Raw genomic sequence first — 14,540 nt, 5'->3', positions numbered from 1 at the left:
TTAAACTGAAATGAGTCATTAAACTGTGTTATTGACAAAACATTTGAATTGTAAATTGGTAATTATAGTTAGGCTTCTTTTTAAAGTTATAAAATTTAATATTACCGTTATGTGCAATTTAATATTATGTGAAGCCCTGGCTTTTACAGTTCATTGAAAGGAGAATTCAAAACTGTTCTTAGGAAACGTAAAAATAAAAAAATGCATTATTAAATTGTTTTAAAGACAAAGAGTGCTTTACTGAAAACAAAAATAAATAAAAATTAGCAAATAAAAAAATAAAAGTTAGAAGAAATTTGTATTGTCTGGCAAGTTTATGGTATAGTTAGAAATATTCTTATTATTAATATTGGTTGGTACGAATTATACTACGGTTTATATAACTGCAATCAATTTCAACTTTAATCATTTTGGTATAACTATGTATTTATAAAAAAATATGCTATTTTTTGTCATATGAAAATTTAATATTTGTTCTTTTGTTAAATTGCTTCAAATCTTGGAATTTGAATGCACCATAAACAAAATGATTCTTATATTTTATTTATGGCATATAAAGTGTACTAAACAGAAAATTCTGCGAACTTCAAATAATTTGATATTTAAATTTTGATGAATTCCCACATTTTAAACCTCCAAAAGAACATTTTTGTCTCAAAAAAGCGTTTTCGCACTATATTGTCGATGTTTTTATCATTAAAATGGAAGATTTATGACATATTTTAATCCAAATAGCGAAGTTACAAGATGTCACTCGTTTTTTTCATGTACTGTGACAATACGATGCATTTACTTAGCCTGATGAGATTCCTTTATTCAGCCTCAATCTAGATAAATGAATTTTCAGTATATAGTTGGACATCAAATAATCTGGAAAATCTGAGTAATAAAAGGTAAAAAGTCATCAAATTAATCTACAAGGAAAATTGTGCAATATTTTGAAACTATGCAAGAAATCAAAGAAGGATTACATCCTATGAAAATTTGCAAATTCAGTTTAAAAAAAATCTCAATTCTTAATTTGATTAATAAGGATTGTAATTTAATTTAATTAATAATGATGATTTAATCAACAATGACTCAAATATTTTCCAGACCTTTGTAAAAATAGCTTTTTTTTTAAAACTTAAAACAACCATTTCTATCCACATTGTAGAAATTACAGATAACAGTTAAACAATATTCCGTTTAAATTGTTCAAAACCTATGAAGATTATTCTGTTGACTGTAGCCATAGCGCAACTATTAAAAAGAACAATTTATTTACCAGAACAAATTATTAAATTAAATTATTTTGCTAAATAAAAACTAAACCTGCGTTGTTTCAAGGGGAAAAATAATCATTAAAATAAAGAAAGTAATATTAATACTTTTGAAAATTCATTTTTTCAATTTGTACAAAAAAATTAATCCATGCCAATTTTTATCATTTCATAGAAGATTTTTCAAGAGCGCAGATATAAAAAAATTCAAAAACCAAACGATTATAAACAAATATTTCTCAGAATAATGAATATAATTAATTTTTTCAAACGTGAAATAAATATTTAAATTTAGATAAAATAATAAATTATACTCTCCAGTCTAAGTGACACTAACCCTAACTTCCGAAAAAGGAACGATTCAAAGGTCACATGAATGCTTTCAGAAGCCAAACGATTTCGGGACGGAAAAGCGCGCGAACTCCTGCAGTCGAAGAAACGAATCATCTCACCTGTCCCCTCACGATTCGAATTCGAGGGAGAAAGAGCGGAGAGAGAAAAAGGGTTACAAAACCCCGTGTCCTCATTTGCCTCCAATTAAAGCGTCCGGTTATAAGGAACCGCTTTTCCCCGCATCGATTATTTTCAGAGCGATTCCTTCGGATTTTATAAACAATCGGGCCGCAGTTTGTGAATGTTGGGTGCGAAATTCTCCTCTCGGCTTCCATTCGAAACATGAGGAATTTATTCTCTTTCCTCCTTCTGGCGGTGAGTGAAGAATTCGAATTTTTAATTATGTTTATTGAGAATAAATTAATTTGCGTTAAATAGTTTATTGATTTTATAATGATCAAATGATGAAATGGTAAAATTTGGCAACTGATTAAATTCTGATGTTGTTAAGATTTGTTTATTTTAATTATTTTTAGAATTTTTTATTATATTCCGTAAAATTTGACAACTGATAAAATTCTGATGTTGTGTTTGATTTGTTTATTTTAATTATTTTTGGGATTCTTTATTATACTCCGTAAAATTTGACAACTGATAAAATTCTGATGTTGTGTTTGATTTGTTTATTTTAATTATTTTTGGGATCCTTTATTATTATACTCCGTGATTTTTGAAAAACCGTTGAAATTCTGATGTTGTGTTTCGATTTGCTTATTTTAATTATTTTTAGGATTTTTTATTATACTCCTCAAAATTTGACAACTAATGAAACTCTTATGCGTTTTGATTTGTTTATTTTAATTATTTTTGGTATTTTTTGTATTATATACCATAGTTTGAAAAATAATTCAATTGCCTTGTTAATTTTAAACAAAAGTTATGAATTTATTCTGTTATTTTAATAATTATTCATTAAGATGAAATAATTTTCTTTGCCATAAAAATGGTTCATAATTCCTTTATATCTTGTTTAGAGAATTTGTTTTTATATTTAAATTTAATAATAATATTCCTTTCTTTTTTGTTGCTTCAAATTTTAATAAAATCATATACCTTTATACGAAGTTTTAGCAAATACTTGATGTATATAACATAATAAAACAATCAACACAAATAATTTACTTTATATAAAGGAGCATTTTTTAAGCCTTTTCATAATATTTTATGCTGTCATCATTAAATATTTGTACATAATTAGGCAAATAAGTTATTTGGTAGATTTAAAAATCTCTATTTTAAATTATATTTCAAAGTAAATTGCTATATAAAATTGAACTAATTTCACAAATTATTTATGAATCGTTATTACTTATATCGTTGAATACTATAGAAAATATTTTCTATATTGATATTTTTACGAAAATATTGGATCTTTAAATTGTGCTCATTGGAATGATTTTAAATTGCATAATTATGTGAATCTCATAATAATTTGAATATTTTTAAAAATACTTTTCGTATTCGAGAAGGCAAGAAAACTATCATTTATAATGAGAGTTTTCTTTCATTAAAGTTTTAAGCACGAATTGAAAGAATATTTGCAAATATTCAGAAAATTAATCTTGGTATAATTAATTTAATATCTAATCATATAATGTTAAATATATTTATCATTTTTGTTACAATAATTTCCATTTCTAAAACTTGAGTAACATCTTAACATTTGTCATCCTTTATGATATTTACAATGTATTTATTTAGCGTCAAATTTAAATGTCAATATAAATGATGGGAGCTCCTTTTAAATAGAGTGCATATCAGAGAAAGTAGATTTCATCATAATATTTTTTCCGTTAACTTTTAAAAAAATTGTTTTTTTTTTTCAGAACAACTAGTTACTTTCCCTAAGAAATTTAAATAAATGAAGAAAGTCACCACGGGAATAAAAAAACAAACAATTTAAAACAAACAGATAATTTGTCTGTAATGAGCGCCAAGACCTTGAAAATGTAGTATTGGCAATCAATTAAAAGTTGTTCTAAGGTTTTTTTTCTTTGATAATTGACAATATAATGACTGTCAAATCTACGACAGAAATTATTGTCTTGAAGACAGAAGTACATTACTGTACTTTAGTGGATACTGGTTTTAAAGGTGAATTTTGGATTGCATTGAAAACGCATAATTATTTTTAAATTTAAAAAAAGATAAAACGAAGCTTATTTTGTATGCAAGACAATAAAGATATAATTACTTTTCTGGTATATTCACAAGAAATAAAAGTCACGATAAATATTTAATAATTTTTGTATGCTCGAAAGTACAACTGATTTTTTATCACGGCAAATGGTTCTGCAGAAAACGTATCATAAAATAATTCTTGAAAAAAACACTTTTAATGAATATGCTCGTTTTATAAATAATTCATTTCTCATTTTAAGCACTCATTTAAGCACTATGATTATACATAGTCCTTAAAAAAGGTGTAGGGTAAGTTTTGAGCAAATGAACACATCAGAATAATTCTCCAAGAAAGCATTTTAACGAATATGTTCGTTTTGTGAATAATTCTTTTCTCATTTTAATGATCATACATAGTGCTTAAAACAGGTGTAGGGTAAGTTTTAAGCAAATGAACACGTCAGAATAATTCTCCAAGAAAGCATTTTAACGAATATGTTCGTTTTGTGAATAATTCTTTTCTCATTTTAATGATCTTACATAGTGCTTAAAACAGGTGTAGAGTAAGCTTTGAGCACATGAACACGTCAGAATAATTCTCCAAGAAAGCATTTTAACGAATATGTTCGTTTTGTGAATAATTCTTTTCTCATTTTAATGATCTTACATAGTGCTTAAAACAGGTGTAGAGTAAGTTTTGAGCAAATGAACACATCGGAATAATTCTCCAAGAAAGTAATTTAACGAATATGCTCGTTTTATAAATAATTCTTTTCTCATTTTAATGATCTTACATAGTGCTTAAAACAGGTGTAGAGTAAGTTTTGAGCAAATGAACACATCGGAATAATTCTCCAAGAAAGTAATTTAACGAATATGTTCGTTTTGTGAATAATTCTTTTCTCATTTTAATGATCATACATAATGCTTAAAACAGGTGTAGGGTAAGTTTTGAGCAAATGAACACATCGGAATAATTCTCCAAGAAAGCATTTTAACGAATATGTTCGTTTTGTGAATAATTCTTTTCTCATTTTAATGATCATACATAGTGCTTAAAACAGGTGTAGGGTAAGTTTTGAGCAAATGAACACATCAGAATAATTTTCCAAAAAAGCATTTTAACGAATATGTTCGTTTTGCGAATAATTCTTTTCGTATTTTAATGATCTTACATAGTGCTTAATATATATGAAGGGTAAGCTTTGAGCGGAAAAAAGCATATCAAAATATTTTGTTGTCATCTTCAGATGAAGTGGATATTTATTAGAATATAATAAGCAATTTTAGCATAATGTATCATTGCATATGTCACGATTCTTCATTTCATGAAATTTAATATTTTCACAGAGAAAATAAAATGAAAGCTGAAATGAAGCAAAAGAGGATTGTAACTTTTTAATAAAAATACTCCTTTTGGTTGATACAATTACTCGGAAATTATTTTGGGTTGATATCTCAACACGTAAATGAATGACCTTTCGGATTTTATCAGGTGTGAGTTTAAAAAAATGTCAAATCATTTTTTAATTATATAAATTATTTGTCATCTATACAGCAAGACTTTATCCAAAATTAAATATAAAGAAATCAGCTAGTCCAAATGAAAAGATGTGACATTTAATTGAAAATACAATTTTTACTTTTTGCTTATTTTAAAAAAATCAGTTGCCTTTCGTATTCCTATTCAGTAGATTCTTGAATAAAAAGTTAAGTAAACGATATTTAAAAATATCATTATAATATATTAAATATATCATATCATGTTTAATATATTATATTATTATAATATATTAAATATATCAAAATAATGTTAAATAAACCATATGGATGCGGGTTGTTGGAAGATAATGTTGATCTACAGTATTACCCATGTAATGAGAATAAATAAAAAATAATACGTTTTATATGATAATTTCTGAATTTTTATTTTCTTCTCGTGTAAAATATGACATTATTTTATAAGAATTGCAGACCTTTAACCTTCAAAACAACCTTTTAAATTGAAATATATGAAATATATTTTTCTTCACAGAAAGGAAAAAAAATGCTTGTTTTTAAAATGTTATGTTATCAAATCTTATTTTTATTACGATTTTTTTGAAACACAGTGAAACATTCTTAAAATTTTGTTTATTAATCATTCCTCATTCATTACTCATCATTTAATATCATTCAAAACTAAGCTTCAGCAACACCATCCTATTGAAGTTCTGTATTATTTTTCTATTTAGCAATTTATTTAAAAATAGTTTTTTTTTTCATGACTTAATAAATGGAATTAGTTAACTCTGTAATCTCTATTCACATTTCTTGGCTCGTCTAAATACAAGGTCCACAATTGTAAAACATTTCTTCTTCCCAATTTTTTTGGGAGGAAGGGGTTATCAAAAGTATATGAATAAGAAATCACCAAATCGATAAGCGAGTTCTCGCTTATTTTGGCAATGGTGATGGAACTGCGGTTTTTCCATTTACGGTGACTAAATATAAATTCAACGGGAGAATCTACTTCCAGACCGTTAACGCCCGTACATTTCGCATGTTACTGCTACGACAGCTCGCTCATTCAGTACTCTGGTTACTAAGTCAGGACGGGGCAATTCTATTTTATATTTATATATCATTTTTTATAAACATCGGGTTCTGAAACAATTTGTATTCTTGTGTGAAGTATTTGTATGAAAGGCATATAGGAATTATTTAATTGTAAATTATCTTATACAGTAGAACAATGATGAGACGGATTGATTTTTAAAAAGGATGGAAAAGGAAATTTCGCTTATGCCCATGTTGGTTTGTACTGATAGTAGATATGCAGCAAAAATTTAGCTGCTAAATTTACAAGGACTGTGATTCGCTGCATGCTTTCAATTTTTTTTTTATTCCTAACAATAATTTTTAAATAATCCTGTCGATACTGCTTCGTTCACTGTGATGGGGTGGTCGGCTGTATACAGGAAATAATTTTTAAATATAAGAAGCGATAACTCTAAACTTGAATACCATTATTTTTTATTGCGTCTCATAAATTTATAATCTGAATATCGTAAACAACTAACGACAAATAAAATATTCTGTACATGCAACGTAATACGTTTGTAACTCACTTTTTTTTCACTCAAGAAGTCAATTGATATAAATTATGATTTTTGTTCAATAAAAATCTTTTATAATATAGTTGCTAGCAAATAATTTATGTCGTGAATTCTAGCACATACTACAGGTAGATATAAATTTTCCACATATATTTTCTATAATCACTATCGTATTTGAAGTGTTTCGAGTAATTTTACAGGAAGAGAGATCTTATTTATAAATTATTATCGCTATGATGAAAGACTATAAACCTAGAATTACTCCAAAATGAATGCAATTTAAAATCTAATGATTGATGTTATGTTTTAAAGAAGTTATATCTCTAATTGTATATTATCAAAGTAAAATGCATAACATTTAGGATACATAAATTATTATAGAAATTAAATTTGAAAAAAACAAAAGAAAATATTGCAAGAAGTAGATATTAAATATATCATATCATTTCCGATTTAAAAAAAAAATTGGAAGCTAGGCATTTAATAGAAAATGTACTTTATTGTATAATAATATATAATTTATTATTAAAAATAAAATCATCAAGTAATATTTGTTCAAGTAATATCTCCGCTAGATTTCGTAAATAGGTAGCATAAGTGAATGCGTTTTTCGCTAATTTTATATAACGTTTCTTATCTATATTTATTCACGAGAAAATTATATTTTACATTAAAAGCAGTTTTTACATTATCCCTTAATTACGAAAAAAAAGCACTATCATTATATTTAATTTCTGACAAAACAGAATTCAAATAGAGAAATATAAACTTCCCACCGATTATTTCTTTCAAATTTAAGTTCTTTTTTTTCACTCTGTTTGAATTTTTAAAAAAATACTTCTATTACAATCTCTGAATAAAATCTTGAGATAAATTTAGTGATAAAATTTCTATACTATTATCTGTTTCAAAATCAAACAAATTTAAGATTTCTATCGGATTATCTGATTCTTCGAGAGATAAATCCTTGTTTCACACTTTAGAATTACTATCAGATATATCTAGATTACCTACCCGAGTGATCCATTGTTTAAGGTATAGTTTATATATCCCACTAGAGAATGATGCTGGAACGGATCGCAGATAATCTATGTCATTTTCTAAAATTGTTTCAGATATAAAATAATTTGTGGATTAAATGCTTCAAAATATTAACATTTTTCTAGAGCAGATTTTGTTTGTATCATTAAATATTTTATCTTTGTGTACAGTTTAGTAAATTTAATTTATTTAGGATTATATTATTCTTTATTGTCTTTTCAATTTCTTATATTCGAATTATAAAAGGTATCCTAAAATTTACGCAAGATTTAAATTTGATACCATTCTTACAGTGAAGTGTTGGCAACCCTTTAGAAAACATTTGGCAGTTGATAATTTAGCTAGTAAAAATGGAATGTTACACGGTAGAACAACATGTTAATGCAAGATTCGAATAAAAAAAGCAATTTTTTTTTTATTTAAATGGTTATATTTTTATTTAACCCTAAAGTACACAGGATAGGTACATAGTACACAGGATTGTGTATTGAATAACACATAAGGCAAATGGCCTTCACGGCTTTGCTGGGACATATGCACACTTTTGTCGAAATTTTCCATGGACATTTTGCATAAATGTGGTTGAATTCGCAGCGTTGAATTTAATAAATATTTATATTGAATATTTTTTATTGAATTATTATTATTATTTTTGAAATATTGTTCAACAATGAAAACACTTTTCCCTATCATGTAACACTCCGTTTTTACTAACCCTAACTATCAGCTAGTTGTCAAATGTTTTTTTAATAAGGTTACCAACACTTTGATGCACGAATGGTGGCACATTCAAATCCTGCCTTAATTTTGGGGCACCCTTAAGTAAATGACCCGGGATTTCACACCCTTGAAATAATACCTAACAAGTATTTTTTCAATGTATTAAACGCGAAATATGCATTTAATAAATCTTGTACATGACGCTTCATATCATGAGATGACTGCTTATTATTCTTAATATGCTGTTTATTATGAAATACGGTAGTCTTCACACGTTTGCGCATGCGTTAAAAGGAGTCGATTTCACCAATTAAGGGGGAGATAAAATCCGGAGGAAATAAAGCGTATACTTTTTATTTAGCAGTGCAGGGCACACCTATTATCAAAAGAATTAGGTGGGGGGGGGAGGGGTAGTCGCTCGAATGATCAACAAAACAGAATTAGACATATGAATAAAAAATGCACAAGTATCTGAATAAAAAATGCACAATATATACAATTCCAAATTTCTAGAAAAAAAAAAGGAATATAAAGAAAACTCTTCTATTGAGATATAGGTCGAGACCTAACAAAGAACTCCGAAAATGCGCTTATATTACTCTCTACGTAACGTCCCTCTACGAAGTGAAATCGTCCAAAAGTAAATGGTCTCATGTCCTTGCAAGAAACCACACCAAAATTCCAGAAACTTTGATTCTGGAACGAATTTGTGAGTTTTAAGAATAAATCTATGCGGAATACTCCCTAAGTCCTTAGTAAAAAAGGAATCTGTATTAAAAACTATATCATGAATAAGAATTTAAAAAGTATTGATAAATTAGCAAGTATTTGGATAAATATCTCAATGAAATGCAATTTATGAAACTAATTTATAAAGTAAATTTGCCTGAGTCAAAACTTTTGAAAGGATGATACACTATATTTAGAGATCACCAGTGTTGCTACATCTAAAAGACAACTGCATTTAACAAAATTAGAAATAAATATTGTTTAAACTGCAAAAGTAGAGAATAAAATGGATTAAAAAGAAGGAAATGATAAATCCGGCCTGGAGACTATCAAGGGTCACCTTCAAGTAATAGCTCAATAGTAGTTTGATTTGATTTGTTTTTGTTGTAATTTTGCTTGGATTTGAATTTTGAAATAATTTTTTTACTAAATTATTAATTTTGTTTTTTATTGTCTGATTTTAATGTCATTACTTTGTTTATATTAATTCTGGTTTTCAAAAAATCTCAATTTCTTGGGATTTTCGGGTCACGAGGGGTCAATATTTGGACGAAAGTCAGATTCCTCACAAGAAAATCCCTGATTTGAATCCCTACTTGATGTTATTTCTCGATAAAGTCTTTAGACCGGATTCATCATTTCCTTCATTTTTTTAATTCATTTAATTCTTTTTTTATGCAATTTAAACTTAATATTTACTTCTAATTTGATTATCTCATGTTTGTTTATAATCATGAAAAAACAATTTAATACGATTACATACTTTTGATATAATACTATTCCATACTTACTATTACGATTACATGTTTTATCTAAGCTTTATCAAAATTAAGATATGAAATATCTCATACAACCTGGAAAAAAGTTCTCAAAATGCATACTTTTTTATGAGAATCACAGAAGACTTACAGTGAATTAATTAAATCTAATTCCTAATATTTGAAACTTTTGTGTTATCACAAAATATTGATAATATAAACAGTATTTTACTTTTAATTATCTAAGATTCGAAAAAATGATTGCAGAAAAAAGCTTCAAAACTGATTTGCAAAATTAAACTCTTACTGAAAAATCACTACCATAAATGCTACTAGCAGTAATTCCAAGCAATAGTTTCAGCTTTGCAGCAATGGAAACGAACCCTTTTAACAATTCTACAAAAAGTTCTAAAAATTAAAAATTAAATAAAAAGTAAATAAATTAAAAAATCTACGAATATGATCTTCATATTTTTCACATATTATTTCTAGAATAATTATTATCTTCTAGAATAATTTGAATTAAAATGTATGAAGGAATCTTCATTTGCAGGAATTTTGATGCATAAAAAAATTTTGTTCCCAAAATTGTAAACATATCAGGAAAAAATAATGAAAAAAAAAAGTTTGTTTCAAAAATTTTAAACTTATGGAAAAAAATGCAGCAAAATATTTTTGTAAACTTTATATGACTTTGAAATTTGTCTTGATATTTTGAGAAAGAAATATTTAATCAAACTGTGTTATAAATTCTCATGCATAACAACAATGAGAATTCATAACACAATTTTTTAAATCAAATATAAATCCAAAGCAACTAATTAAAATAATGTTTATTAAATTAATCCATTCAACATGCGACTAACTAAGAAGGTTCCTTTATTTTAAATATAAATCATTAAATTGTTAAATTTACATTTCAAAACAATTATTCGCATAAACAGTCTAAACAATGCATAGCACTTTCAATATCACCGAGAATTCGAATCTGCGTGTTCTAGAAAATTATTCACCTAAATATGAATAATTGTCAAAGTGCATAGGTTCAAAACAGTGAACGAGATATAAATGTCAATTTAGTAGCTAATTATATTAATTTATTTTAAATTATAATTTATTTGTTATAATCTATAATTCTAATTTTTTCAAATAAAAAATGCTTTCTTATTCGAAAAAGAAAGCGGCATTTAACGACTTTCTTAATTACGAACATTGGATTCAGTTCAACGGGTTTCTTTATTTTATTTTTTCTTTATTTATTTTATTATTTATTTATTTATTTGTTGAAACTTCATTTGTTGTCTTAATTACCTTGAATTATACCTATTCAGTGGCAACATTTATTATGATTTTGAGCTAAAAAAAAGCGTTTCATTATATGATTGCCTTTTAATTGCTAATGAATTAGAATGACATGTTCAAATATGTCGAATCATTCATTCGTAAATAAATACTTGTTTACGCATGATATAGATAATCAGCTGTTAATTAGAATAGAAAAAAACCTGAAACTGTTCAAAAATATAATAAGGTTTTAAAATAATGATGAATGTTTTTCAAGATAGTTATAGTTAACTATCATACTAAAATATATATAGTTAATATAATATAATAATATATATAATATTATAGTTAAAATATCATATAGTTAACTATCATACCATCATACTAAATTATATTTTGTTTTTACTATCACTTAATTATTTTCTAATATACGACGCTTTTAAAGAAATATTATTGTGGTCATAATAAATTCGAATTCGACATATTCATGATTCTCATTTTTAAAACCTCCCATTAACATGAAAAAAAAGGCTTTTTCGGAATCATGTAGGATTGTGTTTGTCTTTAATAATTCAAAAGTCGAAATATCTATATATATGAAATTTCCTATGTGGTCTGTAATATTTCTTTTTCTAAAATGATAATAACAGATTTTCGAAAAACCTTCATATTGTATTTAGACATATTCGACATATTCTGTATTTCCAATTTTGAGATTTCCCAAGATTATAGATCATGGATTTTTAGAATCATGTTGCTCTATGAAGGCATGTTGGCATGATATTCACTCATTACAGGCATGTTGGTATACCTGTAATAAGCGAAATCGTAGTATCTAGGTATACGTAATTTCCTATAGCTTCTGTGATAATTCTTTTTCTAAAATCATGATACTTGATTTTGGAAAAACACGCGTATTTTACTTTCATATATAAACTTACACATATTCATTATTTCCATTTTTGAGATTTTTCTAAGATCATGGACCATGGCATTTTAGAATCATATCACTCTATGAAGGCATGTTGGCATGCTATTCACTCATTACAGGCATGTTGGTATACCTGTAATAAGCGAAATCGTAGTATCTAGGTATACGTAATTTCCTATAGCTTCTGTGATAATTCTTTTTCTAAAATCATGATACTTGATTTTGGAAAAACACGCGTATTTTACTTTCATATATAGACTTAGAAATATTCATTATTTCCAGTTTTGAGATTTTTCTAAGATCATGGACCATGGCATTTTAGAATCATATCACTCTATGAAGGCATGTTGGTATGATATTCCCTTATTACAGGCATGTTGGTCTGCTTGTAATAAATGAAATCGTAGTACCTAGATATATAAATTTTTCTTTGTGGTTTGTGATATTTCTTCCTTTTTTAGAATAATGACATCAGTGTTTCGGAAAATATTTATATATTTTTACACATACAGAAAAAAAGACAGAAAATATTTTTGAATTAAGTTCAGAACGTCGTATTGAGAAAAAGGAAATCTTTCAAAATATTGCTCCCCCCAAATAAATAAACAAAATAGATGAAAAAAGACAGGCAAATTGTTTCCTTCCTCTCGATTTCGCTTCTCTTTTGTTCTAAAAGATGTAATTTTCCTCAGGAATGTTTTCAACCATCGCCAACAGTAGCCAAACATCTTTTGGTCTTTGCGCTTTAACTGTAAATCTGCGTCAGGTTTTGGACAAAATCTGCCAATGCAAGATTTGTTCGGACACGATTTCTAAAAAATAAAAGCTAAATGGATGACATTTGTTTTCTGTTTTTATCTCCTGCCCAGGCGATGATGATGCAGTATTTTAAACAGAAGATACAAAATCAAATGTTGGCCTCCTCATCTGACAATAACTCAAAATTTGAAAATCTTTTCAAAAAAAAATTATAAACAATTCAAAAATTGATCTTTAATAACATTAAACATATCAAAACGAATGAACGTTTTACAATTTGAATTTGAGTGCTGCAATGTAATTTATTGTTGAAAATTAGTAAAAAATATTTTCAGAAAATTCCCGAAATGAAGGGGAAGTTTTGTACAGTTATTAAACTAGTTACATTTACAATTAGATAAAAAAAAATATTTTTAATTTTAAAATGGCGTAAAAATTAGTTTTGTGCAATAGCATTTTTGGGAGATATTGCATAAAAATGCTACAAATTCGTTCAATTTTTAATTAATTAAACTTCTAATTAAAATTTCAAAAAAAAATCGATCCAATATGCGCATTTGTATCGTCCAAAATATTTCTATACCGAATTTGGAAGCTGTACATCAGGTGATTTGAACGATAGAGCGCCAATATACACATACATAAACACACACAATCTTTCTTATTGTTATTAGAGGTAGTAACATTTGCTTAGTTCTTTGAAAATCATTCAAATTTAATGCATTCATACAACATAAACATATATATGAAAAAGAATAAATGTTTGTTTCAATATCTTACTGTTAATGTAATTTTATTGCACACTGTGTACACATAGTGAACATATAACCACGTCGCTTAATCAAGTTGTTAGAATAATTTGAAAATATTTTATTGACATCTTCTTACTACAGGTATGACTATTTTTAGTGTACATGGGTATTTGACACATAATTAATTTTTTTAAATAGTTCAACACACACATTTATCATCATTTTTGGAAAGAACTAATCCATCAATTACTTGCTGGAACAGTTTGAATTTTGAAAAAGACAAGAACGCTTTCTTCAGTTAATTTAATCTTTTAAAATTTTCATTCGAAATTCATTTATCAGAAAAAGAGGGGGTATAAAAAGAGACCTGTCTTTTAATGAGTGTAACCTACAACTATGATAAATCAAACTGGATCGAAACTTCAAATATATGACAGCCTTTTTAATTTAAAACACAAATTCAAATTTATTGGGCATATTTTATCTAATTTTTATTTGGATTTTCAGTCACGTTTTGCTCCATCAATCATATCAGTTTCCTTTTGGCATGAAAATGCCGAAAAAAAAACCTGACTGGAATTTATTTTCGATCTTCTTTCTTTTTTCTTTTTTTTCCCTTCTCTGTAATTTAATTTTCTGTTCAAAGTAATTCAACTTTGAATCTTTTTTTCTTAACATAAAAGCTATGTTTG

The 14,540-nt window shown here is 26.5% G+C and overlaps 1 protein-coding gene across 1 annotated transcript in view; it reads left to right on the top strand.

Annotated features, from left to right (window-relative positions):
- Positions 1–1,756: 1,756 nt before the first annotated feature.
- The window catches only part of LOC129969398 (uncharacterized), a 141,919-nt gene continuing 129,135 nt past the window's right edge, over positions 1,757–14,540 (top strand). The window contains exon 1 of the mRNA XM_056083961.1: positions 1,757–1,970. Within this exon, the coding sequence (XP_055939936.1) occupies positions 1,938–1,970 (33 nt within the window). The 5' untranslated portion in view covers positions 1,757–1,937. The remainder of the gene's footprint in view (positions 1,971–14,540) is intronic.

Source organism: Argiope bruennichi, chromosome 5 (genome assembly GCF_947563725.1).
Source record: "Argiope bruennichi chromosome 5, qqArgBrue1.1, whole genome shotgun sequence".
NCBI lineage: Eukaryota > Metazoa > Arthropoda > Arachnida > Araneae > Araneidae > Argiope > Argiope bruennichi.
The sequence above is the reverse complement of the archived record's forward strand: the minus strand, read 5'-3'. Positions and strand labels throughout refer to the sequence as shown.